Here is a 20,236-nt window from a genome sequence, read left to right as displayed (position 1 = left end):
GTAGGATTTAGAGTAAAGCAGATTGTGAACAGGGATGGACATTTTTTCTGGTTTCGTGATTCAATATCTTAGCTGATTCTAGATTTATTGTTGTAATGAGGAAATGAACCGGCTACGGCATACAGTGTATGACTGGCTAAACACACCAATCCCTCAGGGCCTGGTAAACCTGAACGAGGGAAAGGGACGGACATCCGTATCAAATTGGAACGACCACACGATCATCAGTCCTCATCGGTGAGTCATCCCTATCTCAGACTAAACTGCCAGCTACCAGTAACACACTTGTTGCTCTGCATGATCTTCTTTCTCTTGATGTACAGGGCACACTGGCACTGAAATGTTTTATACTCTCTTGTTAAACTGAGCAAATGCACTGAAGCTGTAGTGTGCAACAGTACGACCTCTCCTTTACTGCCCTTTGGTGCTTCATTGCTTCTCTTGTGCTGTTGTGCTGATGCTCTGCTGTGTTTGTTATTTTATTGCTGTTTGTGCGTCTCTGTGTGCAGAATTGTTAGCTCCACCCACCTGGTTGTATCCTGGATCTCCATCTTCAGGTTAGACTTTCCTCAGTAATCTTTCAATCCATGGATTTAAACTATGGACCGATGGAGCAGATATCCTTTACACACATTGAAACAGAACTAAATGCTGCTTGTATACTGAGGAATAAACCAAACCAAGACATACAGATGTTTTGGCATCGTACAAAACTGCAAAGTATACATTTTAATAATTAATATCTTATGGCTGATGACATGTATAAAGTATATTCTAACACCTTAATTTGTGTTGAGAGTTTTAAAAAAGGCGTCTCTCTCATTCCCAAAGCATTCCCATAAGTCACAGTCCTTCTGGGAGATGAGACAAGTGCAGGCGTTCGCCATGACCTATGATGAGGAGGAGGACGATGAGCAAGAGGAGAAAAAGCAGGTGGAGCCTGGTCAGTCCGCTGCTCAGTGAAGGCCAGACAGCAGTGTATCCAGAGACCTGGAGGACACTGGAGAGGATGACGCACAAAGAGGGGCCAGCTTTTGCACAAAAAAGTGTTGTTTCCTTCCACTTTTCTTTGCCTGTTCACACATCTGTTGCCTAGTTGTTGTTGTTTTTTTTCACCTGTACCTTTGTTTCAAAAGCACACATTTTACCTACAAATTAAATAGTTTTATTTGTAAAATATATGACTTTGGTTTAGTTTGTCTTGTTGAAGCCTGGGTGTGCTAGATATACAGGGTAAAGACAGTGCCATTGATCTCTTTGTAGAAATTGTGTGAAGGATTTTTGCTGCAACATAGAGGAGATAATTGCCTGGATGGTTTTACCAAATCAACAAAGGTTTTGGCTCTATAAAGATCTCTAGTACACAATACCAAATAATAGTTTTCTAATAAAACGTCCAATCCGATATGTATAACATATAGCATTGTTCTGTTTAATGTGATTATTTTCTGGGTAACGTCCCAGTAGAAGTACTGTGTAGCTGCAGCAAAATAATTTCTTTGACAGTAGCTGCGCTCTTTCCTCTACCATCCAAAATTTCCACAATAACAGATTTCAAACCTGAAACCACAGGTCACAGTGAAGACAGCAGTGTATCATAAATCAAATGAAATGGCCTTAAAATTAAAAAAAATGCATTTTTTTTGCCCCTCAAATCATTTTACATCACTTCTTTTACTCACATGTTCTGCGGCCAATAATGGGACGGCAGTAATAGGTCAATGGTAAAGTAGTGTTGGTCAGAACCATTTTTATTATATTTAAGCACACTAGTTTCTTAAGAAATCATGGTGGAATGCGGTCATGCTTCAGCACTGCCTATATAGTCTTCTAAAGTATGGATATATCCACCAATGACTGATTTAACTGCTATTACTGTCTTGTCTATTGATGCAGAGACCAGTCTCTACATTATGTTCTGAGTTGCTTTTTTCTTTCTAATATATGTCTTTATTTATTGATTTGGTTCCCGTTGGAGTGGCATTTATTGCGTGCATCTGTTATAGCCTACTGTATCTCTATGGTGACTACATTCAGCATCCTGTTATATGCTTAGACTGTAGGTGTTGCTTTGGAGTAAATTATAATGTTGTCATCTGTAAAGCTCTGTCTTTTTCAGGGGTTGAATCTCTTTCAGTGCAGTAAACTTGCAATGCAATTATGATAAAACAGTGAATATTTATTTGCTTTTAAGGTGAGAAAATGACTCCAAATACAACTACTGATTTTGTAAATAGATATTTAGTTGGAGTACATAGTATATAATGTATAGGCCATTGATTTAAAATGTGATTGACCAACACCTTGAAATGACTGCCAAGTAAACAGTTCATTGTTGTTTTATTATCTAGTATCCTTATCTTTAAATATTATTTTGAGGGAGTTTTGTAGAATAAAATTGTTTTAAAAGCTATTCAGACTGTTCTGTAAAAGGGAAAATCATACAGTACATCCTGCTGATCATTTCAGTTGCCTTATCATCACAAATGGATGGTAGATAGTGAAACAAATAGTCAATAGCCAGCAGGATTTACAATGAATTGAATGTTTTGTTGTTGTTGTTTTTATTGTAAATAAATGCCCCAAGAACTTTACACTGTATTGTACGTCACATCTTTCAATGGGAACTTGTTCTTTGATTTTAACTTATTTTTCAGCATTATGTCATTTTTTTTTGTACAAAAAAATATGCAGTATACAAATGCAGTATTCAAAGTGCCATATATTGAGAATCCCTGCTGTGAGATGCATACATACTGTAGATGTTCCATTTCCCACAGTCTTAATGAAAGCTAAGAGAGAAAGCCCCATGAATAAATGATTTGATGTGGCTGCCCACAAGTATGTAAAACTAGAGCAATCTAAAAGTGGAGGCTTCCCTGGTTATACAACTGTGCCACATGGAAGAAAGAAACATGTTCCGTTTTAATGAGTCAAAAGGAAATAAAACTGAACCATGACTGAAATGGGCTTTCCAAATGTGTCTACACAAAAAAACAATAAAGTGCCAACTGTAACATGTTTATAACACTTCACAAATAGGTTTAGAAATGTTACTATGGAAAAATAAGACAGATGATATATAATAGAAAACCAAACTAAATAGTTGATGTTCTACTCTGTGCTGAATACTCTCACTACTATCCTGTTTTATATGCTGATTAGTGCCTGAATTTATGTGCAAAAATATTCATACTGTAAGTAACGTTTTTAAAAAGGTCAGTCTAGTAAGTAAAGTGAAGGTCAGTCTTTATGCATAAACAGCAGCAGCTCACTGCTCTGTGAGGAGGTGTGCCTTAAGACTCCTGGGCCACGCTGGCAGATGTTTGAAATACAGTCGAAAACAAAGCATCATACGCATGTTAAAATATTTGTTGGTAATACTAATACCAGCAGAAAAACATAATTTTTGTAAAATATGATATATAATCTGTTTTAAAAAGGCTTATGCTACAAGCCCTTTTCTTATTTACAGTTGAAGTTATTTATCCTGGTGCACTGTATTAGTGTAAACTGTATGGTAAATCATAGCTGTCATCTCCAGATTCAGTTTTTATTCTAAAACTGTTAGTCATCTAATGTTTAAACGGGTCATGTGACCCTATTTGGAGGAATGCTACAAGTAGAACTTTTTCTGTCTCACATTTCCCCTGGCCTGAAGACCTCAATTTTTATTTTCAAATGTTTCTTAATATGAAGATTCAAGAGATTTTATTGTCACATGCACAACAACACAGCAGATGGCAACACTGAAGGCAGTGGCTTCTTCGATCTCCAGTTCCAATTAGAGTATATAATAAAATGAGAGAAGAGGAAGATAAGATGAATAATATAATACATATACAAACATACATTATATTGAACATTGGTGTGCAGGTGTGGTATTGCACATAAGTGATAAATAGATTGATAGGGTATTGCACGTAAGTGATGGGTGATAAATACTTCTGATAAGGTAGAGTGTGTGTGTGTGTGTTTGTGTGTTTGGTGGGGGGAGAGGAAGTGTGTGGGAGAGGAAGAGAGAGACTGTGTGTGTGTGTGTGTGTGTTTGTGTGTGTGTGTGTGTGTGTTATGTAAACTGTCTCTGAGCCTGCTGGATCTGGCTCTGATGCTTCCATATTGCTTGCCTGATGGTAGCAGTGAAAAGAGTCTGTAGCTGGGGTGTTTGGGGTCCTTGATGATTTTTCCAACTTTCCTCCTGCTCCTCTGGATGTAGAGGTCCTGCATGAATGGCAGTTCAGACTTGGTGATGCGCTGAGCAGCTTTGATGACTTTCTGCAGTACTTTAGGGTCCTGCTTGGAGCTGCTCCCATACCAGGCCATGATGTAGCCAGGGAGGACACTTTCAATGGTGCATCTGTAAAAGTTGCAGAGTCTCCTCCTGTCCATGCCAACCCTCCTCAGTCTCCTGAAGAAGAAGAGGTGCTTGACCACTTCAGGTCCTCGCTGATGTGAACCCCAACGAACCTGAAGCTGCTGAGTCGTTCCACAGGTGCCACCTGGATGTAGACTGAGGTGTGTGCTTCCTGTACCTTCCTGAAATTCAACACCATCTCCTTGGTGCAGATGCTGAGATGGAGGTTGTAGTTCTGACACACATGACGTCAGGGCTTTTACCTCCTCTCTGTAGGCCGACTCATCACTCACAATGATCAGGCCGATGATGGTGGTGTTGTCTGCAAACTTAATGACGGTGTTGGAACTGTGTGTTACCACACAGTTGTTAGTGAAGAGGGTCCGATTTGGCGTACACCCTTGGGGGACTCCAGTGCTGAGTGTGACGGTGGAGGAAGTGATGTCACCTCACCCTCTGGGGCCTGTTTGTAAGGAAGTCCAGGATCCAGCTGCAAAAGGCACTGCTGAGTCCAAGGGCCCCTGAGCTTGATGACCAGCTGAGAGGGCACAATGGTATTAAATGCTGAACTGTAGTCCACAAACAGCATTCTCACATATGTGTCCCTCTGTTCCAGGTGGGTGAGGGTGGTGTGGAGGGCAATTGAAATCTGTGGACCTGTTTTGCTTGTATGCAAACTGTAGGGGGTCCAGTGAGTCCAGCAGGGAGGAGGTAATGTGGGCTTTGATTAGTCACTCAAAACACTTCATAATGATGGAAGTTAGTGCTACTGGGTGATAGTGATTGAGGCAGGCAGTTTTCATTTTTTGGGACGGGAACAATGCTGGTCTTCTTAAACGAGCAGGGACCACAGTCATTCCTGCCAGGGACAGGTCTAAAATAATATACTTCAGCCCTATAGTACCGCCATCTGTTTCAGCGTCTCTCCTCTGGCAGAAGGTACAGCTCACTAGGGGGCAGGTCAGAACACCTTAACTGGAGCTTTTTCCCCAAAGCTGTACAGCTGATGAACACAGAAAAGCTGGTCTAATTGTATTTTAAGGTATGTGGACCAGGGTAGGACACTGCATGTTTCCTCTTGCACTTACGTCCTTTATGTTTGCACAGGTGTTGTATGTGATGTATTGTTACAGCTATTCCATCTGTATTGTGATTAATCCCACCGGCCTAGTCTTATGGTAATAAATGAAACTTGAAAATTTGAGTTAGTTACAATTTATTCTATATTTGTAATAATCCCTGAATCATATTCAGGCAAACTGATTACTCAAACCTCCCCTGAATTAGACTGATGGACTATTTTAAGGAAACCATTAGTTCATTTACTCACCTACCATTACTATTTAGAATATTAGTGCCCTCCAGTGGAGCCATTCAAGCATTCCCCTTACCTGCCATATGTTGCTAAGCATAGGTCAACAACACGGTACTATTAAATGATCCAAAATTGGCTATATCTAAGTTTTATTTATTTATTATTTTGCAAGTGTAGAATAACAGTAAGTACAGGCAAAATAAATGCTACACATAGTGCTACACACACCAGGACAAAACACAGAACTGTATTATTATTTATTTGTAGAGTTGTTTTTTTTAATCATCATCAAAAAAAAGAAAGAAAAAGAAAAAGTAAATCAACAAATCAAGTGGCTTTCAATAGCTCATTTTAAGAGGTCTATTTAGTTGCTCCGACGGAACCTTTGTTCGCTCTGAGGAGCAGGAATTAAATTAGTGTCACACTGAACGGAAGAGGTTTTCTCATGGTCATGAAAAAACATTGAAGTCACATTGAAGACGAAAACCCCGGTCACAGTGATATTAGGTAACGTAACGCTGTTCGTAAAATAAGTGAAATGATTGTAGTCAGATAGTTTATGGCATAAACTCAAGTTTCTCTCGTCTTTTTAAATGAAAATATCACGAATTTCACGTCCCCGGCGGAGCACTATTGCTAGCTAGCATTAGCAACAGCCTCCATATTCCTGTAGTGTTTTGCCGGGGGACAACCGGCAACCAGTAATTCATTTTTTGCCAGTTTTGTTAATATTTGTTCTGTTGCATTTGCTTAGTAACGTCAGCACATTTCATAAGTCTGAATGCAATTTGAGACGTCAGTAACTACCGGCTAGTAACTAACGATTATTGTCATTATCGATTCATCTGACGATTATTTTCTGGCTTTCCGTATAAAAAGTCAGAAAGGTGAAAAATGCCCGTTATAATTTCCTAGAGTCCAGTCAACAGTCAAAAACCCAAAGAAATTCAGTTTATTGTCATGTATAACACAACAAAGCTTCAAATTCTCACATTTGAGAAGCTGGAATGAGCAATTATTTGACATTTTACCTTAAAAATGACTAAAATGAGTATTTGATTATGAAAATACTTGCAGTTTTCTGTCTATAGAATCGATTAATCGACTGATTGTTGCATTTCTAAACCTAATGCTTACCTAATTGAGGTTGGACATGTTGATATACTGTATAACTGCAATTGACAACCATTTCCACTATTGTATTTGTTACAGTATAAAAAACCCCATGACAGTTTCCTAGAGTTCAAGGTGATGCTACAAGTTGCTTGTTTTGTCCAACCAACAGTCCAAACCCAAAGATATTTAGTTTATAATGATACAAAACAGAGAAGAATAGCAAATCCTCACATATAAGAAGCTGAAACCAGATCATTCTTAATTTTTATTTATAACCTTGACTTACTTAAACAATTGCTCACGCCCACAGGACCAGTGAAGGGTCAACAGACTCCTGATGACTTTATTTGGATGACCGCTAACGATGTTTACTTCAAAGGTTGTCCCTCGACTTACTCTATTACGTAGAGCAACTTGTAAGTATGAACAAATTTATATCTACCTAATCTCATCTAAATGTTTCCGGTGTGAGTAATGTCACTCAAGATGACCTAATTTATTTTTTCTTGATGACCAGGTACACTTCAACCCCACGGAGAAGTTTTGAATGGATGCGTACAACCAGTCATTCCTGCTTACTGCTCTTTACTGAAACAGAAACTCAGAAACTATTCAACAGCAGCAGACAACAGATCTCCACCTCGATGGGTCCAACTCGAACCGGAGTTGGAAGACGCTCTTGTGCCGCGTAAACTGTCAGTAAGTCCTTTGGAGAGCTGGCTCTCCCTGCGCTACTCACTTCCACCCCAGCTGGAGGCTCCTCAGCCCCAGGAGGAAGTGGAGCTTCTGGAGGAGAAGGTCCTGCCACCCATCTCTGTCCCCGTTTTGGAGGATGGGGAGAGTTCGGTAACACCCCTTAGTTGTAAGAATGTTCTGGAGATCCGACGAAGGAAGATGAACCGGCATAAATACAAGAAGCTGCAAAAACGGACTAAATTCCTGAGGAGGAGAGTGATGGAGGGCAGGGGCAAGAAGAAGCAGGTAAGAGTTTCCTCTTTTTGGTGGAGAAATGGATTCTGTGGTCACATAGCAATTCTGAGCAAATGTACTGTATGTAATGCATAATAATTACTAATGGTGGTGTTTAACTGTTTTACTCAACATATTTCATTATGATATATGATATATAAGTATATTCTCACCTACAACGGTCTTTTCTATAGTTGAAAACTGCTTATTTTATTCTAAGCATTGTTTTTATGATTTGCTCTAATTACAACACAACTCTCCATAACTAGTTGAATAAAAATTTACTCCACACATTAACACTGCCAGTGTTTGTTTGTTCTGTGCAGAAACGATTTGAGGAGGACCTGAAGAGGATTTGGACCCGAGCTGGCCTGAAGAAGGCTCCGGAGGGATGGAGTGCACCTAAGATCTTCATTAAACAACATGGAAACAAAAGGGACTGAGAAACACTGAATGTGTGTGTGTGTGTCTCATATCTTTCACACTGGACCACACTTCACACATACTGCAGTTAAGCCCGACGAGTCCGCTTCGCAGCTTAACTGAAGCATGTTTTAATGATGAGGACGTATTCCCTATGTGTGTACAATTAATTTTTAACAACGTGTACATAATCTAATAAAGATCTGTCTCTGTCAAGCCCGAGGCATGGTATGTTGTAATTTTCTGTTTGTCATATAGTAGCATGATTATTTTAACATTTTTTCCTGTTCATACTGTGGATGGCAGTATTGTGCAGAGTCTGGAAACAGTTGCATTCAGCCACAATCACAACTATCATTCAGTCTATTAATTTTTATGGCGAAACTAAAATAGAAATATGACTCTGAAATATAAGTCAACTATTTGACTATTTTAAAAATCAAATTAGCTTGTTCAGTAAAACCTTTTTTTTTAGCAGGCTAGAAGTAAAACTTAATTTAATCCAGAAACCAGCCTTTCTAAGATCAGGGAAAAAGAGGAAGGAGCTGCTTCCATGGGTGTAACTTTTCCCAATTGTTTACAAATGTTTTATATAAATCACTGGTGTCTTCACATTCAGAGAGAAAAAAGAAGTTGACTTTATGGAAAAAAGCATTTCTCCACTGAGCAAGATTGACTGTATAAGCCTGTTTTATGTGTTTAAATATAACTGATTTACTGATAAGAACATCTTTCATTTAATAGTGTCAAGCTTGAGTGTATTATAAGACGTGTCCATTTTTGATTGGCAGAAAGATACAAGACTGTTTAGTTTTGGTTGTAGCTGGGGATGTCCTTTATACATTAGTGCATTTTTCTCATATTCATGCTTTATCACAATAATCAGGGCAAGACAAACATTCTCTATCACGATTGGCAGGTGACCTCACTGTAAACAAGTTCAGAGATAAAGTAAAAAAAATCCCGTTTCAGCATCCAAACCGCAGGAGGAACTGCTTTCCTTTGCTTATCCTCTATCTTCACAGTCTTCAGATTAAACAGGGAGCAGCTCCAAGTAACAAATATTATAAAACTAGGCCATTTTTGATTGACAGAAAGATACAATACTGTGTTTTTCATTTTGGAAGCAGGGGATATCCTTTTTACATTTAGAGGAATGCGTCTTAAGTGCGTTTTTTCATATTTATCTAGTATGTTTGTGTATAACAGTTCTCAACAAACTGTTTAACTGTAATTATACGATTATTACTCATGTTTTTCGAGACGAGTGCAGAACCAAAGTGTGGCAGTTTGGGATTTGATCGGCTGGCGGAGGCGGAGCGTGTTGAGGATCCAGCTGAGCCGCTGCAGCTGCAGCTCGGTGTCTTGTGTTGAAACACAATTGACGCTCACATCTCCTCTTGTCAGACTTAACTCACCTCCGCTGACACCACTGTGAAAAAGATGCACCTCGATATGACTCTGCTTCGAAGTAAGTCCCTCGGTTGTCTTGCTTTTTAAAAACGAGAAAAAAAAACAATCTGATGAAACTTTCTTTGTGCCATAATTGGAACCAGGTTAGAATGACCTCTCGGGGACAAAAGACGAAGTTTCTCTGGTCTGTAAACATCTTTTTTAAAAGCATCTACTCAGAAGATCTTTGCAATATGAGCTATAATGTTGACCCAACAGCATCTGACTGATTTTTTAGTTAAAGTACATTTTGTAAAACCATGACTCCTGTTCATTTTCTGTTTGCATATCTTATTTTCTTTTTACTATTCTACCAGCAATGCGCATGACGTTATAAAACTTTAAAACTGCTCATTTTTCTTTTCCGTTTATTTATGCAGGCTATTGTTGATTTAACAATAGGCTATAAAGTTTTTACGGGTGGTAGGCTACAATTTTTAAGACTCAGTCCTTTTTATTTTTTGGTAACATCTCAAAGTCCTCTTTATTTTCATTCCTGCAACTTTATGCTGTGCATTCTTCATCTAGCCCTTCATCTATTTGTCTTATCTGTCTGTAAACAATATGGAGCAACATGGACTTGAAAGTGAAACGGATCATTACATATACAGTAACACTTCATAGCTTTGCTTTGCCTCAGTCTGTTGATGTTGTGTATGTGAGGTTTTTTTTATGGCCTCAGCCCAATGTGTTTCTAGTTAACTGCGGTCTGAGTAGAGGAGTCAGCACAATCCAGCAGCCAGTCATTATATGTGTCAGTAATGAGTGTTTCACCATGAGTGGGCTGCCTTGAGTCCGGACGACGTGGAGGAGGGGGATTACCACTCCAAACATGTTTATGATGGGTTCTGTCTTAATTAAGGGGCACCAACAACAGGCCAGGGAAAAAGATTAGAATTGCTGTTTTGGAATTTTTCTTTTCTTTTTTTTTTTTTTTATAAAAATCCTTTAAACATGTGATCATTCAAGGCACAAAATGACAAGGTTGAAATAAAATGTTTGTGTTCTGTACAGCCCAATCCCACGAGTTTGAGAGCCTGCTGTCCTCAGCAGGAAGATATTCTAATAGAAGAAGATGCCCGCACATTGAAATGATGAAATGATTCTCTTTTTCTTAAAGGATAGGTTCATTTTTTTCAAGTGTGTCTTAAACTAATAGTCAAGTGCCTAAATGAACATTGAAGCAGGTTTTGCCTGCTGTAATCATTCCTCCTGTTCATACTGACCATTAGAGAATTCCCTCAAACTGTGCTTACAATGTAAATGATGATGGGGGGGGGGGGCAAAACCCACAGTCCTTGTTTTGAGCAAAAATGCATTGAAAAGTTTATTTGAAGATAAAATGAGACCCCAGCTGTCTGAGTTGAAGTCTAATAAAGCTGTAATCTTCCACAGTTAGTCTTTTTTTAGTTAAAAAAAAAAAAGTCGCCTCTTTGTGATGTGCAGTGTTTTCCTGTTCAGCTGCAGTGGAAAGATTTTAACAAAAACAGGGAATTTGGCACTAAAATGACTTGAAAAGATACTGACTTGAATTCGCTAATTTGGACGGCTGAAGCCTTGTATTAGCTTCAAATAAACTTTTAAATACGTTTTTGCTCAGAGGGAGGCTTGTGGGTTTTGGCCCCCGTCATTTCCATTGAAAGTGCATTATGAAAGGATCTCTAAAGGGCCAGTATGAACAGAAGGAATGATTACAGCAAGAAAAAAAACACGTCAATGTTATTTTGGACACCTTTAAGGACAGACTTGAAAAATTGTGAACCTATATATTAAGTTAGCTATGATATTTGGGTGTTATGTCCTCATCAGGTATACATAAAACACGACTAAGAAGGTATAGTAAGTAGACATCACCTGATTCTGCACACTTATGGTTCCAGTGGAGCTCTACATAATTACATGTATACATTTACAATGCATCTGAAACATAAAAGCATTTTCAGTGCTATAATAAACTCAGTAAAGTTATCTATAAACATCAAATACATATAAATCTGTAGAAAACAATACACACAAAAATATCTTTCTCAACAGCTCACACAGCAATGGTGTATTATGTTGCAGTATATAATTATACAGTGGAAAGTACTTTCAATCGTTAAGTCTACTAATTTGCAATAAAGCTTCAAAAGTACTTTGTGTGTATGCATGGATGACTAAAAATACCTGAAAGTCTTGGCTGCATTTTAATGTACACAGGAGAGTCAACAGGCTCCCAAAGTCTCTGAATGTGTCTTTGTATATTTAGCTGAATTTGCAGCTGGACAGATTTATTTGATTTATTCTCAACCTGTGACGGGGCTGTGAGTAAACCTCACACGCCCACAACACCTATGAATCACAGAAATTATGCTGTGTAAATACATGCTTTATGTTTGAGTAGTACATACTGTTCAGTATCAGCCTTTTTTTTTGTTTCACCTCAGGGGTGACGGTCTACTAAGTGATACAAATGACAACAGTGATTTTACAGGTCATTTGGTAAATGTCTGTTATTATCCCCGTTAATTCAATAGCACATTGTTAAGTCTTTAGTGTTAAACCAGCTTTGTGAGTCACCAGCCTATGTGTGTCTGGAGGAGAGATGAGAGCAAATTATAGGGGTTGGGACACTTTGTTTTACCTTCTGCAAGAAAGTTTATACCCCTCAATAGAGAACCCACCAAAGTTTTCCAGCATGAGGTCTCCTCTCCGATGCCAGTGTGTGTGCTGAAATAAATCAGCGCAGCTTGAAATATGAAATCACAGCATGTGAAACCGCTGGATAAGAAGCACAGTAGTAGCCGTCTACCAAGGTATTGTTTAGATAGGATGAAATTAACACTGTTTTCATGTGTCGGTTGCCTGCGTTCACATGACGTGCAGCCATAATGAGTAAAGCACCTGGATGGAGAAGGCCAACAAAAATGTAACTCCTAAAAATCTGCTTTCTTCCACCCACGCAGAAAGTTTTGTTGTTATGATAACAGTTAGTTGAAAAATGCTGGATGGTATATGTCTCAGTCTGCTCAAGACAGACACAAGCATCTATTCACTATAGACAGCACATTGCCTTCACAAGGTAACCGTCTCTCTTCAGGTTTGTCCGTAGTTTGGGGTTAAATTTAGGGTTACCCACTGTGAGGCCATCAGTTTAGATAAAGATGTACTTGACTGAGCAGGAACTAACTGTTATTTTCATTGTCGAATTAATCTCTTGATTATTTTTTGATTAATCGCTTAGTCTGAAAAATCTAAAAAAAATAACGAAAAGTTCTGAGAACCCATGATGATATCTTCAGACTTCTTTGTTATGTCCAAAAACAACTCAAAACTTGAAAATATTCCATTTACAATAATAAAAAACAGGAAATTGTATCATTTTAGAAGCTGGAAGCAGAGGATGAAGCTATCAGAAAGCAGTATCAATGAAAAAAGGTAATTCTGCAAACTTACTTCAAGCCACGAAGATCCGAGTAGGATCGAAATGTTGTCCGGATTAAATTTTGTAGCTTGGAGTAAGTGTGCAGGCATTTCCTTCGGATTAAACAGTTTTAAGCAAATCAAACTTGTTCCAGAATAATTTTCTGTCAATCAGCTATTCAATAAATGGTTTTAACCATTTAACAACTGTTTTACAACAGTTGTCATTGATTACTTGCTAGTTTAATCTGGTATGAAGTTTCAGTAAATTGCCAATTTGAAAATAATTTATCATTGCTTTTTTCTATGTTGGGGTATTTCATTCTTCTTTTTCCCCTCCTATCTTTATCTCTTCTTTATCTAAACATAGAATTTAAATTCTGAATTCTCCAATAAGAGGTCAGAAAAAAAATAAACAGAGACAGAGAAATTAAACAGAAAAGTTAAGAAAATAATGATAAGAGTGAGGAGGAGGAGCTATGGATGTGGGAACATCATTGCCTTTTCAAATCTGCAATATCTGAGCCTTGAGAATGTTTTTTTTATGTATAGTACTGAATGTCTGCATACATTAAAAACTAACATCACACTGAAGGCTCTGCACCTCTAGCCTCTATAGTTCACAGTACTCATTACCAGTACAGTAACAATACACAGGTGTTCGGTCATGATCCTGGACTTTTGACAACAGACAGTGTGACTGAAGTGAGCTGAATAGCGGCGCGGTTCTTCATCCCTTCAGGATCACGGCCTTGCGACAAGCCAGCGGCAGCTAGGATGAATAGAGCCTCTGTATGCTTTGGCTGCATGCATCTCCGCTGGCCCTTCAGTAAACAGACGATGAAATAGCACTGTGGGAAAAAATGCATTAGAAATAGCAAATGCACAGAAGGAAAATATCTCTACAGTGCGAAAACATAGACAAAATATATTTCCAGAGAATATTGTTGACATCTGGTATATTTTTCTCAAGTTGTTTTCCCATGTGGAACTTTTCTTTTTTAAAATCCTGACACTTTGCCATGCCTTTGTTTCTCCAATTTCCTTCTCTGTTTCATAAAACAGTCCTCTTACTGAACCCACATCTGCTGCGACTGAATTTTTTCACTTTTGGGTCAATCCAGGTCGAACCGTAACACGCCAAAAACTTCAACCATTTCCGGAGTCTTAACATAAATATTTCTCAAGATTTGATTAGTGAACAGTCTTGTTCATCTTATCTATGTAAAACTGCAACACTAGGCAGTATGAAGTAAGAGCTTCAGTAGGATACAACTAATTAATCATGTTTTTGTCTCTTTCAGTTCTTGCTGTGCTCTTCCTGCCAGGAGGTAAGACATTTTAATTTCTCTATGAACTGCCTAATTGAGTGGTAAATGTATAACAGCTCATGTTTGATGTCTCTTTTTCTGGCATTGATTTTCTGAGCCTGTTTATGTATTTGTTGTATCAGCATGGGGTCAGAGCGGCAGCAACAAACTTGGTGTGGTGGTGGAGGCCAAGAATATCACCCTCCCTGCAGGGTCTCAGGCCGTACTGCCCTGCCACAGCCCCCGAATGGTGTGGACCCGGGACAGACTGAAGGACCGTCAGAGGGTGGTGCACTGGGACTTGGCCCGCAACAGCCCAGAGTATTCTGTGGAGCGAGTCCTGGACATGTCCCCTGGAGCCCGCCAGAGAGTCTATAATGGCTTCAATAAGGGCCGCATCTCCGTCCCAGAGTCTGCTTTCAATGATGGCAACTTCTCCCTTGTCATCAACAGTGAGACTTTTATTTTCCAGTAGCACACTGTTGACTGCACTCTTCCATCTATATTTCATCTCATGTTGTTTGGATGCTTTTTTTTCCAGATGTGGCCACAACTGATAAAGGTGTTTACACTTGTAATCTGCACCATCATTACTGCCAGATTCACCAGTCCATTCAAATCCAGCTCAATGTCACCAAGTCAGGTGAGTCTTCCTAATCACGCAGCTAATGTTATTCCATGAGTCGTGATATATGACACAGCTTAAATAACAATTAATTTCACGCTCATATGTTGCCAGTTCGGAAAGAGAAACGTTTCTGGGATGGAGAGAAGACCGTGTTTGTGGTCCTGTTGGGCAGCTCAGTGGTATTGCCTTGTGTGAACCGGCGCCCCCTGTGGAGAGAGGGCCTCCAGGAGGACCAGCAGCAGGTGGCTCACTGGGACTTCCAGCCCCCTGGAGTGCGTCCTGATAGGGCTGACCGTTTGGTGGACCTCTATGCCTCCGGAGAGCGCCGGGATTACGGACCACTCTTTGGCCAGAACAAGATGAGCGTGGAAGAGGATGCTTTTACATTAGGGGACTTCTCACTGTCCATTTCAGACTTGAAGCCAGTTGATAAAGGCCTGTACTCCTGCCACCTGCACCATCACTACTGCGGTCTGCATGAGAGACGCATCTTTAGGCTGACTGTGGGACCTCCGCTTCCGTCCGCTCCCACTGAAGCACCAAGAATTTTCCCGAATGATGAGCCAGTAGAAAGTAAGCCACTCGCAATTAAAAACAAAGTAAATGCTTGACAACACTTGACAACACTTGAACTTTGTTTTTCCAGACACTAGTAATGGTTAATGTTTTTTCCCATATGGTTTCCCGACTGAATTACGCAGAGCAAGAACACTGCTCCTGGGTTTTTTGTTATATTTATAGGCATAGTTGGTCAGTTAAATCAGTTCCTCTTCTTGCCAGTTTTCTCCTCAGACCTCTGTTTTTGTGTCTGAGCTGAAGAGGGAGGGAGGAGGTACAAAGAATGTAGGCCGGTTGAGTAAGAAAGAAAGAAAGAAAGAAATCTTTCTGGTAGTTGTTGACTGTGAATTCAGCATTGCAAAAATAAAAAGTGAAGTTTTTTAGAGTCAACTATTTGCAGTTCTGGTTTGAGAGGCTGTCTACAGTAAATAGCTTTAAATTGGCTCCAACGGAAGTGGGCTCAATTTTCCCTGCGGACTTTTTATCATTTACAGCTTCTTCATTTACAGCTGGAGACATTTTAACTGTGCTGAGCAGAGGAGTCGGTTCCAACAGCCGGTGATTTAGGGAATTGAGGGTCATATCTTATGTTTTTTTCTCCTTTTGAACCCCTTTTCCAAAAGTTCCAACCACATGTCTAGACTAGTTACACTGTATCTCGAGTTTTGTTTATCTTTCTTTTCTCCCAGTTTCTGCCCTGTTTCTGTGCTGATGTGTATCAGCCTCTGGTAGAGGCGTGTTTACCAGCAGTCAGAGGAAGTCTGATACATCTGTTCAACATCTGGGCCAGCTGTGACATGAAAGAGCAAAGTAAGGGGAGGGGATGAAGGTATGTGTTAGACTATAGATCCTCCTCCCCCTTTAAAGAAACGTTAGCCCATTTAATAACTCTGTAAAGTGTGTTGTGAAGAAATGCACACATGGATAGATGGCATCCTGCCTGCGTCCTTTGAGTAAACCTCCACGAGGAATTTAGTTCGTCTTTATGCACAGCTGATCTTGTCTACTAGATTGAACCCAAGTTGTTTGTGCTCACGCAGGCGCCTGCAATCATCTGAAATTACAAATGTCATGAGAGCCTTTCACTTTAATGCTGTAATTATTTATGGCTGGAATGAAAAGACCATTATTCCTTTGTAATCATGAAGGAAGCATTTCGTGAGCTGTCAACAATTCAACAGAAATCTCTATCTTTGAAAATGAAGATACTTCCCTCCAGTTCATTGACTTGCAAATGATGAATTTCCCACAGAGAAAAAAAAAATACACACACAGGATGACCTCTGGGCGCCATATGTGAAATAGCCATTAACATGTACACACATGTCAAATCTGTCAAGAAAATGGAAATGGGCTACTGCTGGGACATGGCTGTGGCTCCAGTTTCAACGATTGTGCTCCAGAGACAATGACCTTGGACCTGTCTTTGCAGTTTCATGTATATTAGGTACATAAACCAATGACAGGTAATAATTACCGACCAATCTCCTACTTAGGAGGTGGGTAATTAGATCACAATAAGCTTTTTTTCTTGAATGTTCAGATATGGTACATTGCATGTTCTCCTCATTAGTCCCTCAGTAGTCTCTAGTTTTACTAGCAGCTTTAATGAGAGGCCACACAGTAAAGGTATATTGAAGAGAAATATCTAAGAGGGAAAGATTAGGTCTATTTCATGATCCTTTTCTGTGATATCGCTTCTGTAATCAGGCTGTTTGTGAACTTAGGGAGAAATTGAAAAGCTGTCATAGCAAGTATTCTTACGTTTCAACAGATTTGTAAAGATGCATTGAAGGATCATTCTGCAGAAGTAGCTGCGGTACAACACACTGGACTATAATAGAGGGAGATCAGTTAGTAGTTGTTATGGTCTTGCGTCTTGAAACCCAGCATTTATTTTCTGTGCTTGTTGTTTTTAATAATCATGATCAACTTTCTGAAAAGTGTACGCTGTGAAACTGGGAGCTGCCTGCAGTGTTGTTAGATATGTATTCAAACTGGCCTGTCAGACTCTATAGTTCACCGATAGCTCTGCTGGAGGTGTCACAGATCTATTTTCCATGCATGCAGAAACTAGACTTTTGTGTTTGTGTGCAGACGGTAAAAAAATGTAAAACTAATACAGACACGCAGACAAACCACATAACAGTATTCGTCTCTCTTTCCTCACACTTCTCCTCCTCTTTTTATGGTCAGCCTGTATTTTTCTGAGGAAAAAAATAACAGCTGCATGACATCAGGTCTGGAAGTCATTACCGCCGAACAGCATTTTGACATTTAACTCCTGCTCTCCCTCCATCTTTCTCTGGCTTTTGAAAGCGAATGAAAAGGAAGAAGCCTCGAGGGAAATAAATGTTTTTTGTTGAAAAGTATTTCAATTGGATTCTTGTTTTTACCATTACGTCTATCCACTGTAACAATCCAATATATCACTGTTAAAAAATGTCCATAAATCCTCTACAATACTTCCCATTGTTATTTTACTGTATATGAATGTACCTTGAGTTTACATGCTATGTACCATGTGAAATAAGTATAGTATTTCTCCAATTCTATACCTATGTATCAGAGAATGGAGTAATTATTTATCTTTTTACCCATATTCTGTCTTTAGGGACCGAAGAGGTGGAGAGTCCACGAGTGGTGAACGTCATCCTTCCTGAGCATCGAGGTTATTTCGTGCAGCATTTGGGCTACTTCCTGGCAACCCTCTTACTGCTGGCACTCATCGTTGTCGCTGTCATCGCGCTGACTCGACGACGCAAAAAGAGAGGTATTGTGTATGTGTGTGTGTGTGTGTGTGTTTATTCCGTATTTTGTTCTCGGCTTCTACCTCACAACTTGCTTGTATTCTATAATTATAAAAAGCTTGTTCACTATGGTTGCTCGTGTAAGGGTCACATTTTATATTTTATATTTTTCAGTGCTGGACTATGACATTCATAGATATGACCGGTAAGACATCAACTATACAACAAATAATAATAATTAAAAAGAATATATAATCAAAATTTTAAAAAAGTCTTTTAATTAATTCCAATGGTAAGCAAAAGATGATGTATTTCGATGCAGGAGAAACATGATCAGTGACGGTGAAATATCATTACACTGCACAGAGCTGAAGGCCTGTAACCAAGAGCCTCCGAATTCAGGTACAGTAAACCTCATCCACACACATGCAGTAAACACACATAGCATTAATAAAACAAAAGTACTTTTTGCTTTCACATAAACTACATGTCTGCTACAATCCACAGACTACAAAAACAACCTACTGAAAGAGAGGGATATGACCAAAGACTGCAATATGGGTGAGCAGACATCCTGCAGTAAAATAGTTGTATTTCAGTGAATACACACTCAACAGTAACCTTCTTACAGCCACATTTTTTTTTTTTTTTTGATATGATGTCCCTCTGCCACCTCCTCATTCAGAATTTGATGGGAAGCTGTGGAAGTGAGCGAGATGTTTCTGAGATGCTGCTGGCAGGTCCAGGGCAAACGCCAGAGGAGTGAAGGACCTTGGAGAGAAGGAAAGAAAAAAAAGAGGAAACCCAAGAGAGGACAGGAGGAATGCTCCCTCTGCTGTAACTCTAGCACACTAAGCTTTTTTCACTAAAAGGCATCGACATTTTTTTACATGTTATTTTTTATATAACTTGCAATTTCACAGCTGTTATAACAATATGATCCTTAATCGTTGCATTCATTGGTTGATTTATGATGAATATTAGGCATTTTTATCGTCTGTTTTTTTATGTTTTTTACTTAAATGCATGATGTTTATTCAAGTATGTTTTATTTGTACGGTGCATGCTTACAGAGCTGCAAGTTAACAGCTCTTTTTAGTTGTTGAAATTTGATCATTTTCTTTTTTTTTTTTTGCACAAATTCTGCTGTACTGTAATTTGCAAAAGATATTGCATCATGTTTCAAAAGTTAATTTACTGTATGTAGACAGTGTTTGGAAACAAGTGCCACACATTTCTAGCTATAGATAGTGATTGGTTTTAAACAGATGATCATGGTACTTTCAAAGTGACGACATTTAACTTTTTTTTCTGAATTTAACCTATTTTAGAAATACAGACTGACTTAAATTCTTCTCCAAATAATCTTTCCTCAAATGGACATATACACTGGCCTCTTGGAATAGATCGGTTCATTAATAACTTATTAGGGGAAAGATAATGAAATTGTAGGACCGTGGACTAAAGGCTCAGTCTATCAAAACTCAGGAAAAAGAAAATCTTTTAACCATTTATATGGATTTTAATGGGCAGTGTAGTACTTGTTTGCATCAAGCATGTACCATGTACCCTGGTTTAATAAAACACTGAATTTTCATTACTGAATCTGCTGGTGATACAGGTACAAATCTGCTATAAACTGTGTGGCTGCAGCTCTACGAGGTTTACTGCAGGAAGAAGTGTGTCTACAATCTCAGTAATGCTAAATCACACCCCTTTTTTTAAAAAATCTTTGTTTCTCGCTCCCTGTCTTGCTCTCTCATCCATTTGCACAAACTCTAATATTGCTCTGTTCTAATAAAACATTGTTCTATTAAAAATTCACAACATTGGCCACAGACTCCTCAATTTGATCCAGTTATTAGAGGGTGCTCCACAGACATTAACCCACATAGTGGGTGTTTGGATGAATTGGGAACTCTGCTATGAAAATATAATGTATCAGTCGCCTCTGAAGTC

At 39.0% G+C, this 20,236-nt stretch overlaps 3 protein-coding genes across 13 annotated transcripts in view; all 3 read left to right on the top strand.

Annotated features, from left to right (window-relative positions):
- LOC137184846 (rap1 GTPase-activating protein 1-like) overlaps positions 1 to 2,594 on the top strand; it is a 42,971-nt gene extending 40,377 nt beyond the window's left edge. For 10 of the 11 annotated variants that reach the window (XM_067592921.1, XM_067592923.1, XM_067592928.1 and 7 more), the window contains 2 exons: positions 158 to 237; positions 832 to 2,594. In XM_067592921.1, the coding sequence (XP_067449022.1) occupies positions 158 to 237; positions 832 to 963 (212 nt within the window). In that variant the 3' untranslated portion in view covers positions 964 to 2,594. Of the gene's footprint in view, positions 1 to 157; positions 238 to 509; positions 558 to 831 lie in introns of all 11 variants that reach the window. The other variant, XM_067592926.1, reaches the window with a different exon arrangement.
- A 3,469-nt stretch (positions 2,595 to 6,063) lies between these two features.
- Positions 6,064 to 8,399, top strand: aurkaip1 (aurora kinase A interacting protein 1). Its single transcript, XM_067592918.1, has 4 exons — positions 6,064 to 6,176; positions 7,096 to 7,201; positions 7,303 to 7,766; positions 8,081 to 8,399. The coding sequence occupies exons 2-4, from the start codon at positions 7,150 to 7,152 to the stop codon at positions 8,195 to 8,197; spliced, it is 633 nt and encodes a 210-aa protein (XP_067449019.1). The 5' UTR covers positions 6,064 to 6,176; positions 7,096 to 7,149; the 3' UTR covers positions 8,198 to 8,399.
- Positions 8,400 to 8,542: 143 nt separating this feature from the next.
- Positions 8,543 to 20,109, top strand: LOC137184844 (matrix remodeling-associated protein 8-like). Its single transcript, XM_067592917.1, has 10 exons — positions 8,543 to 9,648; positions 14,336 to 14,362; positions 14,485 to 14,793; positions 14,883 to 14,984; positions 15,081 to 15,542; positions 18,142 to 18,300; positions 18,452 to 18,482; positions 18,600 to 18,679; positions 18,785 to 18,838; positions 18,963 to 20,109. Exons 1-10 carry the CDS (start codon positions 9,621 to 9,623, stop codon positions 18,986 to 18,988), a joined length of 1,278 nt encoding a protein of 425 aa, XP_067449018.1. The 5' UTR covers positions 8,543 to 9,620; the 3' UTR covers positions 18,989 to 20,109.
- Positions 20,110 to 20,236: the final 127 nt, after the last annotated feature.

Source organism: Thunnus thynnus, chromosome 6 (genome assembly GCF_963924715.1).
Source record: "Thunnus thynnus chromosome 6, fThuThy2.1, whole genome shotgun sequence".
NCBI lineage: Eukaryota > Metazoa > Chordata > Actinopteri > Scombriformes > Scombridae > Thunnus > Thunnus thynnus.
Note: the sequence above shows the minus strand (reverse complement) of the source record. Positions and strands in the feature narration are given on the sequence as shown.

Coding starts and splice junctions, on each gene's coding strand:
- aurkaip1 (XM_067592918.1), top strand. CDS start 7,150: ATGTTTACTTCAAAGGTTGTCCCTCGACTTACTCTATTACGTAGAGCA. Junction 7,202..7,302: donor TCTATTACGTAGAGCAACTT/GTAAGTATGAAC, acceptor CTTGATGACCAG/GTACACTTCAACCCCACGGA. Junction 7,767..8,080: donor GCAGGGGCAAGAAGAAGCAG/GTAAGAGTTTCC, acceptor TGTTCTGTGCAG/AAACGATTTGAGGAGGACCT.
- LOC137184844 (XM_067592917.1), top strand. CDS start 9,621: ATGCACCTCGATATGACTCTGCTTCGAA. Junction 18,483..18,599: donor GACATTCATAGATATGACCG/GTAAGACATCAA, acceptor ATTTCGATGCAG/GAGAAACATGATCAGTGACG. Junction 18,680..18,784: donor CCAAGAGCCTCCGAATTCAG/GTACAGTAAACC, acceptor TACAATCCACAG/ACTACAAAAACAACCTACTG.